This window comes from Eriocheir sinensis, chromosome 9 (assembly GCF_024679095.1).
Source record: "Eriocheir sinensis breed Jianghai 21 chromosome 9, ASM2467909v1, whole genome shotgun sequence".
In the NCBI taxonomy this organism is placed as follows: Eukaryota; Metazoa; Arthropoda; class Malacostraca; order Decapoda; family Varunidae; genus Eriocheir; species Eriocheir sinensis.
Window position 1 is genome coordinate 25246263 of NC_066517.1, and position 11194 is coordinate 25257456.

The following is an 11194-nucleotide window of genomic DNA, read 5'->3' on the forward strand; positions in this document are numbered from 1 at the left end:
AGGAGAGGGAAAAAGGAGAATGAAAGAAAGAGAGAAAGAGAAAAAGAAAGAGAAAGACACCCTAAACAACTTAATAGAGGTGGATCCACTGCTTCATATCGACGCCCCTTCGTTATGCATGTGTTTACGACAGGCCGGGCAGCAAAAGGGTCTTCCCAATACGTGACTGACACTTAACACTCTTTGGGAATAGATATAGATAGATAGAGATAGAGAATAATTGTTTGGGAACGCGAAGGTCAAATGAATGGAGGATTATGTTTTGTTGCTCTGAGTGATAGATAGATAGACAGATATAGATAGATAGATATAGATAGATAGATAGATAGAGATAGAGAGAATAATTGTTTGGGAACGCGAAGGTCAAATGAATGGAGGATTATGTTTTGTTGCTCTGAGTGATAGATAGATAGACAGATATAGATAGATAGATAGATAGATATAGATATAGATATAGATAGATAGAGATAGAGAGAATAATTGTTTGGGAACGCGAAGGTCAAATGAATGGAGGATTATGTTTTGTTGCTCTGAGTGATAGATAGATAGACAGATATAGATAGATAGATAGATAGATATAGATAGATAGATAGATAGAGATTGAGAGAATAATTGTTTGGGAACGCGAAGGTCAAATGAATGGAGGATTATGTTTTGTTGCTCTGAGTGATAGATAGATAGATAGACAGATAGATAGATATAGATATAGATAGAGAGAATAATTGTTTTGTGTTTTCTAGTCTCTTGGCAAATAAAAGAATGTCAGACCAGAAGAGAGAGAGAGAGAGAGAGAGAGAGAGAGAGAGAGAGAGAGAGAGAGAGAGAGAGAGAGAGAGAGAGAGAGAGAGAGAGAGAGAGAGAGAGAGAGAGAAGGGGGGGCCATGCATACTAAAAAATTTAGGAAAAAAATAAAGAAAAGATGATAAGAAGAATGGAGGAAGGAAGAGAGAGAGAGAGAGAGAGAGAGAGAGAGAGAGAGAGAGAGAGAGAGAGAGAGAGAGAGAGAGAGAATTGAATAAATGAGTAATATAAAGAAACATTACTATTTCTCATGCTATAGCATCATACATTGCGTTCATATGGTGACAATTAGGCCCTGAATGCCCGAGAGATTCTTTATATATTCTTCCATCAGTGAATGAAAATTGTATGAATGGGTGAGCGTGTAGTATCTAGAAGCATGAATAAGGTGTCTAATTACTGACCCATATATCTATCTATCTATCATTAACGAGGGGTTCCGTGCGTTAGCTTATTTCCTTACGTGTCTGTTTGTCGATAATGATGAGGAATTGATGATGTCTTTTTTTTAATACAGAAACAACCTCTATGTGAATCATGGGGTAAGGGAATGATATTATAGTAATTAAACTTATTTATCCATGGCTATGAAGAGAATGTTTTTTCTTTCTAGTAATTCGTTGTTGTTTTTTTTTTTTTGTGTGTGTGTGTGTGTGCGCGCAAAAATTATAAAAATCGCGTCACACATTCAGACAAATTTCTCCATGACTGTCACAGAGCTGAATTCACCCTCTTGAGTGTCTTTCATGCAGGAACAACAAATTAGTGAGTTACGGCATATAGACGGGTAAGTCATATGGAATAACAAGGCGCGCATGAACTATAGATCCCTGAAAACTATCTTTGACGCAGAAACACCAAATTCGTGGGTCACGGGAAATAGATGGGAAAGTCATGAAATAACAGGGTGCGCATGAACTATAGGTCCCTGCAGAAACACCAAATTTGTGAGTCACGGAACAAAACTGGGAGTCATATGAAATAGCATGGCGCGCATGAATTATAGGTCCTTGCGTTATGGTGTGACGGGCACACCGAACTCACGTTACGTCACGAAGCGGCTCATCAACATTGCACGAAGGAATGGTATAGAGCGCGGACGGATAGCTGCGGCAGTGTGCGGACAGCGGGCAGGCGGACAGCAGGATGGCGGGGTGGTGTGGCGTGTTACTGGGAATGTTGGCGGCGGGCGTGCGAGCGGAAATCCCCTTACATCATTTACCTCATTTCGATGGAGAGCCCAATGGCGTGCTCTCCTCCGCCTATAGCCTGCTTGAGGAACTCGTGTCTGGCCCCTTACAAGACCGTGACATCCTCCTGCTCCACGATGAACACGACCGTCACCTTATGCCCAGAGGCTCGGCCAGGCTGTTGGTGGCCTCATATGACAAATTTAACGAGAACCACTACCCGACGCACTACATGAGAGGACCCGATCGTGTGGCCATTCTTCTGTTCTCCACGCCGCCCGACACCCTCCTTCAACACCTCGCTCTGTCCACCTCATGGAATCCGTCATTTCTCTTACTCATAAGCACGAATGTCTCCCTCCCGTCGGTGACTTTTCTGGATGACGGCGTGGTGCAGCGCTCCCGACATGTGGTTCTCCTGAGGCCCATCGTCAAGGGCGCCGCCGTCACCTTCGCTATGCTCACCAGCTTCCCCTTCCGCTCAAACCCTCATGTCCACCTGGGTTTCTGGAACGAGACCCGCTTCAGGACGATGGCAGGCTTGTTCCCGGACCGCCACCCCAACATGGAGGGGGCCGTGCTGCGCCTCGGGTCGTGGTGTGATGACTTCCCCTTCATCTACCTCCACGGGGACGGATGCGCCGGAGCTAATCTGGATGCCCTGGACCTAATAGCCACCAAGCTCAACTTTAGCTACGATGTGCAGAAGATGACCCAGGACGAAAACTGGGGGGCGCTTGAGGACGGGCGCTGGACGGGAATGCTGGGGGACCTAATCTATAACGGCAAGCATCTCGTCATCAACGTATTCCTTGTTAACTACGAGCGATGGCGGGACTTCGACACCACCTACCCGTACTACGCCGAGGGGTTCGGGTTCCTGAGTCGCCTGCCGCCGCCCGTGCCGCAGTGGCGAAGCCTCATGTACCCCTTCACAGCGGACATGTGGCTTGTGGTGATCGCTTGCACCGTCGCCGTGTGCATCATATCCAGCGTCCTGTCGGCCCTCATAGTGAAAGAGAACGTAGACTACAGTAAACACATCCTGATGGTGAGGAACGAAAGGGTTTAGCTAAATTTTCTTCTCTGCGGCCCTGTGTTCTAATCCCGGCCTGGGCAGTCGGCGCGCTGTCCCCTAGCTCTTTATTCTTTCTTTCGGGATGGTCGATAAATGGTTACCTGGGGGAAACCTGGGAACGGTACACTGTGGTAACCTGGATGTCGAACTAGTCCTGTGTCCCGGGATAATGAGACGGAGATGAGCACCAAGACCACGCGCAGCTATAGCATATACGCCTAACTTTACTTATTTCAGCAGCATGGCGGCGCAAATTGGTGGTTACAAGCGGTTATTCATTATGATTTTCTACGGTAAAGGAGAAAACGAAGTATATACAACGCTCGTACTGTTATGTTCGTGTATTGTCCTCCGCAGGTGTGTGGCGGCGTGATGCGGCAGGGCGAGCTGCAGGAGGGGCGCGGGTGGCTGGCGGCGTGGTGGCTCTCCTGTATCATCATCACCACCGCCTACACCACCAACCTCATCGCCTTCCTCACCGTGCCCGTCTACCCCAGCCGCCTCGAGACGGTGGCGGAGCTGGCACTCTCGCCCTATAGGTACGTAGACGGTCAATTCTTTAGCAAATGTCCCCCTACAACCTCTCTATCATAGACATCTCGCCACCACTATAAGCCATGTTCACCAAGCCGCACGCCGCTCCTAATATGTACTCAGAACAGGAGACAAAAGAATAAATAAGTAACAAATAACTGAAATAAGTGAAATGAAAGCACTTATTTTTCGTGCACGCATAATTTCTCTGGGCCTCTAACCACCGCTAAAAGCTAAGGTCACCTCCTAATCAGTACTCAGAACAGGAGACATGTAAAAACAATAAGCCGAGTTTGATCGATTGTCACTTTTACCGATTATTTGCCGCACCCCTTTAACCGATTATTTACCGTACCCCTTTAACCGATTATTTACCGTTTCCCTTTAACCGATTATTTCCCGTACCCCTTTAACCGATTATTTACCGTATCCCTTTAACCGATTATTTCCCGCACCCCTTTAACCGATTATTTGCCGCATCCCTTTAACCGATTATTTGCCGCATACCTTTAACCGATTATTTCCCGCACCTCCTTGACAGACTGACGATGCAGGACTACGGTAACTTCGTGCCCGACGCCCTCAACCAATCCCAGGACGCAAGCCTCGCCGCGCTGGGGAGGAAACTTGACCTCTTCCCCATAGACAATCACTACGACCAGGGCGTGGAAAGCATCCTCCGGGGCACCCACGTCCTCACAGAGACCTACGCCTACCTCACCAACCTCCAGATACAGTACAACATAACACACCTCACCTACCTCATGAAAGAACAGGTAAAAAGGGCACCTCGACCCGTTTCAGTGACCATTATACTTGAGAATAAGGTAAAGAAACTCCGTACTTTTCCTTACCTTCGCGTGCAGGTGTACAGCGGGCACGTGTCGTGGTTCCTGCCCAAGAACACGGCCTACACGTACCGCATCACGCACGTGCTCACGGCGCTGCGGGAGGCGGGCGTGCTCCGCAAACTCTTCCGCGACCACTTCCCGCACGCCGAGGCTGACAACCAAGTGAGAGAGAGAGAGAGAGAGAGAGAGAGAGAGAGAGAGAGAGAGAGAGAGAGAGAGAGAGAGAGAGAGAGAGAGAGAGAGAGAGAGAGAGAGAGAGAGAGAGAGAGAGAGAGAGAGAGAGAGAGAGAGAGAGAGAGAGAGAGAGAGAGAGAGAGAGAGAGAGAGAGAGAGAGAGAGAGAGAGAGAGAGAGAGAGAGAGAGAGAGAGAGAGAGAGAGAGAGAGAGAGAGAGAGAGAGAGAGAGAGAGAGAGAGAGAGAGAGAGAGAGAGAGAGACACAGAGAGAGACAGAGACACAGACACAGAGACACAGAGAGAGACACAGAGACAGAGACACAGAGACACAGAGACAGAGAAAGACACAGAGACACAGAGAGAAACACAGAGAGACACAGAGACACGGAGACACAGAGAGAGACAGAGAGACACAGAGAGAGACACAGACACAGAGAGAGACAGAGACACAGACAGAGACACAGAGAGACACAGACACAGAGAGAGTCAGAGACACAGACACAGAGAGAGAGAGAGAGAGAGAGAGAGAGAGAGAGAGAGAGAGAGAGAGAGAGAGAGAGAGAGACAGAGAGACACAGAGACTGAGACACAGAGAGAGAGAGAGAGAGACCAACACATTAAAATATAAATAATAAAAAAATAATAGCTGAACTAGTTTGGCTGATAACCAGGTAAGGGGGAGACCAACACACTAAAATATATAGTAAAATAAATAATAGATAAACTAGTTAGGCTGATAACCAGGTAAGGGGGAGACCAACACACTAAAATATATAGTAAAATAAATAATAGGTAAACTAGTTAGGCTGATAACCAAGTAAGGGGGAGACCAACACACTAAAATATAAAATAAATAATAAACTAGTTAGGCTGATAACCAGGTAAGGGGGAGACCAACACACTAAAATATAAAATAAATAATAAACTAGTTAGGCTGATAACCAGGTAAGGGGGAGACCAACACACTAAAATATAAAATAAATAGACCAACACACTAAAATATAAAATAAATAATAGACCAAAAAAATAAAATATAAAATAAATAATAAACTAGTCAGGCTGATAACCACATGAGAGGGAGACCAACACACTAAAATATAAAATAAATAATAAACCAGTTAGGCTGATAACCAGGTAAGGGGGAGACCAACACACTAAAATATAAAATAAATAATAAACTAGTTAGGCTGATAACCAGGTAAGGGGGAGACCAACACACTAAAATATAAAATAAATAATAAACTAGTCAGGCTGATAACCACATGAGAGGGAGACCAACACACTAAAATATAAAATAAATAATAGACTAGTCAGGCTGATAACCACATGAGAGGGAGACCAACACACTAAAATATAAAATAAATAATAAACTAGTCAGGCTGATAACCAGGTAAGGGGGAGACCAACACACTAAAATATAAAATAAATAATAAACTAGTCAGGCTGATAACCACATGAGAGGGAGACCAACACACTAAAATATAAAATAAATAATAAACTAGTTAGGCTGATAACCACATGAGAGGGAGACCAACACACTAAAATATAAAATAAATAATAAACTAGTCAGGCTGATAACCACATGAGAGGGAGACCAACACACTAAAATATAAAATAAATAATAAACTAGTTAGGCTGATAACCACATGGGAGGGAGAACAGCACATTAAAAATAAATAACTGAGTAAATGAATAATAGATAACTTAAAGAAAAGTATATTAACCCTTTCATTGCTAAACACTTGCAGCGGGCGTTAGGCGTATTTGCTGGTGGTGCTAAACGCTCGCTGCGAGCTCCAGCCGCACTCAAATCTCCCGCATATGAGTGTTCCAACACTAATTCTCACAACACAGGATTGCCAATTGAGTGGGTTCTCCACTAAATTTGGTGGAAAATCATGTCAGCCCAGCGCGGAAAATCTACGGACAAGTAATTGGTGGATGTTGTTGACCAATATAGCGACATTTTTGCATAGCTTCACCTATCACATGACTGATATTTTGACCAAATAGTTGTAAATTTTGCAGTTGACAATACTGCCCTGCCAGCACCCCATCATCAAGAGATCTACAGTAGCTGCCTTACGGCTGACCGTCGCACACGTATAAATGTACGTCTTCACAGACAACTCCCTTGAACGTGCCTGTACTTTCACAGGAGAGGCTTACATTACCAAATCGTATAGATCTTGGCCTCCTCTTTCCAATGGTGTTTTTGTTTTTTAGCTGTGATGAATAGTTTTTGAGATACAGAGGTTAAAAGAGCGAGCACTAGTGTCACTTGCTGGTGGTGCTAAAAGCTCGCTGCGAGCGCCAGTCGCACTCACAGCAAAAAACACCCCCTGAACGTGCCTGTACATTCACAGGAGAGGCTTACATAACCGAATCTTATAGATCTTGGCCTCCTCTTTCCAATGGTGTTTTTGTTTTGTAACTGTGATGAATAGTTTTTGAGATATAGCTGTTAAAAGAGATCCCCTTCCCCCGCTGGGGTCCCCGAGCGCGCCTGAGGGGATAGTCTCGTTGCGAGCGCCTACCAATGAAGGGGTTAAAAGAAAGACTGGACAAGTATAGATATGAACCTGGTGAAGGGGAGAATACACTTAAGTAATATATGAAAAGAAATAAATAACAGTATAAATGAATAGATAAATGAGTTAATTAAAGAGAAATATAATAAAAGAAAGGCTGGACAAGTGTAGATATGGGGACAGGACACCACGGGTAACTTTGTCAACTCCTGTGAAAATTGACATAACATTATTGGAAGCCCACCACACTCTAACGGTAAAATCAAGCATTGCCAGAAATATACCATACGAGCATCAAATATAAAAATCACCACACAGATACCTACACCACCTTTCTCTGCATAGATGGTACATATGGCCTACACCCAGAGAAGATGGCGCCACTATAAACACTTGCCTGTGCCATGACGGGTTGGGGCCGAACACCATCTAGGCCCCTCAAGCAAGCCTACTGGCATTATAGGTGTAGACGTAAAAAAAAAAAAAAAGAAAGAAAAAAAGAAATAAAACTATCCCTCCCATAGATGCTTCACACAACACCTTTCTCTGCCTAAAATGATCCATATACACTCTATCCCCCACAGATAATAAATACGTACACCTTAATTTCTCCTCCACAGACGACCCTTACAGCAGCATCCTCCCTACAGATGATCAATATACACTCTATCCCCCACAGATAAATACATACAACACCTTTCTCCTCCACAGACGACCCTCATAAAATCTTACTCCCCACAGATGATATATATACACTCTATCCCCCACAGGTAAAACATAGAACACCTTCCCCACAGACCTCCCAAAGAATTCCCATGCAACACCTTCCTCCACTTCAGATGCCCCACGTAACAAATTAACATGTTTCTCCTGCTCAAAAGCCCCACAGTTGTTGCAGACACTTTCCTTGCCAGTTATCATGATCATTATTTGGCCCTTCAGCAACCTCTATAAAAATATCTCGGGCCAAAACAACACAGAAAACAAGCTGAAATGTCGGTCTATGCCATCACAGTACATTGTCATTCCCTTTCCTCCCTTCAGAAAGCCAAAACATCCCAGCTAAAAGTGGGGCAGCTGCAGGGCGCCTTCCTCCTCCTCCTCCTGGCCCACACTGTGTCCTTCACCTGCTTTGTGGTGGAGTTTTTATGGGCCAGGAAACTACAGAAATGATGGAAACTTGTAACAATGCAATGCAGATTAGTTTCATTAATGTGTACCGCTCATGTTGTGACCCCAACAGATATAGAGAAAGAATAAAAATATAGACACCTTAATATATAAAAAATATAATTGCTAAACCAACCCTTGGAAGGCAGTGTTGGGGCTGAGGGTGTCGCTGGCCAGCAGATCCTCCAGAGTTGGCCAGTGAATGTGGAGCCTGGTTAGGGATGCCTAATTGAGGTTGGTGCAGAGGACGTGGAATCTTGGGCAGTGGAGCAGGAAGTGTTCTGGCGTGTAGGGTTATGTGGGGCACCATGGGCAGTGTGGGTTCTGGACTATGTTCAGTCTGTGTAGGTGGGCGTTGAGGCATGTGTTCTATTCCTGTTTTTTTTTTTTTTTTCTTTTCTTTTTTTTTTCTTTCTTTGCCTTTTCCTGGATATAACTTCTATGTTCTTGCTTCTTCTTTTTCAAGTATTCCACAGTCCACAATTTTTTTTCCGGTTTCTATTTTTTCAATCTGTTAAATGCAAGTACGCTAGCAAGCTTATCATCTCTATTCCTGTTTTCTATTTCTTGCATGAGGTCAACTTTGAGGTCATTGTATTCAGGGCAGTCTAATTGGTGTACTAGTGTTTCAGTTTCGAAACCACAGCATTAGTCTGTTAGATGCTAATATACTACTATCAAGTATATCATCTCTGTTCCTGTTTTTCTATTTCTTGCATGATGTTAAAGTGAACTTTGGGTTGTATTCAAGATAGTCTAATAGAAGGTGTTAAAGTGTTTCAATGCCACAACAACAGCAAGGACACTCTACACCTGTGGAAGAAGAAGAAGAAGAGTTTATGACAAATAATAACGTAATACTGTATCACGCGTCACGCCACCACCTGATCACGGGTCACACACCTTCCCGCCCACCGTCACCCCAACACAACACACACGTAACACAATCACAGCTGAAAAGAGTAATAAAATAACGTAACACCAGGTAAGCAATCACCGTCTCTGCCACCTTATAACACCTGGAAAACACTGCCCTAGCAAGTCTCCACGCCGGTCACCTAACACACGCAACACAGCCACCTCCAGTATCTCCAGTATATCCAGTGCCACAACCACAGCAAGGGCACTCTACACCTGTGGAAGAAGAAGAACAAGAGTTAATCACAGCCCCGTCACGCAGGTTTTTATTTATTCATTTTTTTTTTTTTTTTTTACAGAAAGGGAGACAGCTCAAGGGCAACAAAAAAAAGCAGCAAATAAGCCTGCTAAAGGTGATTTGGGAGGTAATAAATAATAACGTAATACCGTCTCACGCGTCACGCCATCACCTGAGCGCCCGTCACACACCTCCCCGTCCACCGTCACCCCAACACAACACACACGTAACACAATCACAGCTGAAAAGAGTAATAAAATAACATAACACCAGGTAAGCAATCACCGTCTCTGCCACCTTATAACACCTGGAACACACGGCCCAAGCAAGCCTCCACGCCCATCACCTAACACACGCAACACAGCCATCTCCAGTATCTCCAGTATCTCCAGTGTTTCAGTGCCACAACCACAGCAAGGGCACTCTACACCTGTGGAAGAAGAAGAAGAGTTAATCACGGCCCCGTCACGCAGGTTTTTATTTATTTATTTTTTTATTTATTTGTTTATTTTTTTACAGAAAAGGAGACAACTCAAAGGCAACAAAAAAAAAGAAATAAAAAAAGCCTGCTATAGGTGATTTGGGAGGTAATAAATAATAACGTAATACTGTCTCACGCGTCACGCCACCACCTGAGCACCCGTCACACACCTCCCCGCCCACTGTCGCCTCAAAACATCACACACGTAACACAATCACAGCTGAAAAGAGTAATAAATAACGTAACACCAGGTAAGCAATCACCGTCTCTGCCACCTTATAACACCTGGAACACAATGCCCTAGCAAGCCTCCACACCCGTCACCTAATACACGCAACACAGCCACCTCCAGTATTTCAGCACCAAAACCACAGCAAGGACACTCTACACCTGTGGAAGAAGAAGAATTGTTAATCACGGCCCCGTCACGCAGGTTTTCATTTATTCTTTTTTATTTTTTTTTATTTTTTTTACAGAAAGGGAGACAACTCAAAGGCAACAAAAAAAGGAACAAAAAATCCTGCTATAGGTGATTTGGGAGGTAATAAATAATAACGTAATACCGTCGCACGCGTCACGCCACCACCTGAGCACCCGTCACACACCTCCCAACCCACCCTCACCCCAACACAACACACACGTAACACAATCACAGCTGAAAAGAGTAATAAAATAACGTAACACCAGGTAAGCAATCACCGTCTCTGCCACCTTATAACACCTGGAACACACAGCCCTAGCAAGTCCCCACGCCCGCCACCTAACACACACAACACAGCCACCTCCAGTATCTCCAGTTTTTCAGTGCCAAAACCACAGCAAGGGCACTCTGCACCTGTGGAAGAAGAAGAAGAAGAGTTAATCACAGCCCCGTCACGCAGGTTTTTATTCATTTATTTATTATTTTTTTTTTTTACAGAAAGGGAGACAACTCAAGGGCAACGAAACAAAAAAGCAACAAAAAAGCCTGCGATAGGTGATTTGGGAGGTAATAAATAATAACGTAATACCATCTCATGCGTCACACCACCACCTGAGCACCCATCACACACCTCCCCACCCACCGTCACCCCAACACAACACACACGTAACACAATCACAGCTGAAAAGAGTAATAAAATAATGTAACACCAGGTAAGCAATCACCATCTCTGCCACCTTATAACACTAGGAACACACAGCCCTAGCAAGCCTCAACGCCCGTCACCTAACACACACAACACAGCC

The 11194-nt window shown here is 44.5% G+C and overlaps 1 protein-coding gene and 1 long non-coding RNA gene across 6 annotated transcripts in view; one reads left to right on the forward strand and one right to left on the reverse strand.

The window, feature by feature from the left end:
- Positions 1-1600: 1600 nt before the first annotated feature.
- LOC126996236 (glutamate receptor ionotropic, kainate 2-like) lies at positions 1601-8437 on the forward strand. Its single transcript, XM_050856604.1, has 5 exons — positions 1601-3042; positions 3427-3608; positions 4145-4379; positions 4470-4616; positions 8205-8437. The coding sequence occupies exons 1-5, from the start codon at positions 1948-1950 to the stop codon at positions 8331-8333; spliced, it is 1788 nt and encodes a 595-aa protein (XP_050712561.1). The 5' UTR covers positions 1601-1947; the 3' UTR covers positions 8334-8437.
- A 126-nt stretch (positions 8438-8563) lies between these two features.
- Positions 8564-11194, reverse strand: part of LOC126996238 (uncharacterized) — a 7628-nt gene continuing 4997 nt past the window's right edge. For 3 of the 5 annotated variants that reach the window (XR_007751116.1, XR_007751119.1, XR_007751115.1), the window contains one exon: positions 8564-10727. This is a non-coding gene — a long non-coding RNA (uncharacterized LOC126996238). The remainder of the gene's footprint in view (positions 10728-11194) is intronic. The other 2 variants (XR_007751118.1, XR_007751117.1) reach the window with 2 other exon arrangements.

Bases quoted from the DNA above. Each gene is read 5' to 3' on its own strand.
- LOC126996236 (XM_050856604.1), top strand. From the start codon at position 1,948: ATGGCGGGGTGGTGTGGCGTGTTACTGGGAATGTTGGCGGCGGGCGTG. The intron at 4,380-4,469 runs GTAAAAAGGGCA...CTTCGCGTGCAG, and splicing joins CCTACCTCATGAAAGAACAG to GTGTACAGCGGGCACGTGTC. The intron at 4,617-8,204 runs GTGAGAGAGAGA...TCCTCCCTTCAG, and splicing joins ACGCCGAGGCTGACAACCAA to AAAGCCAAAACATCCCAGCT.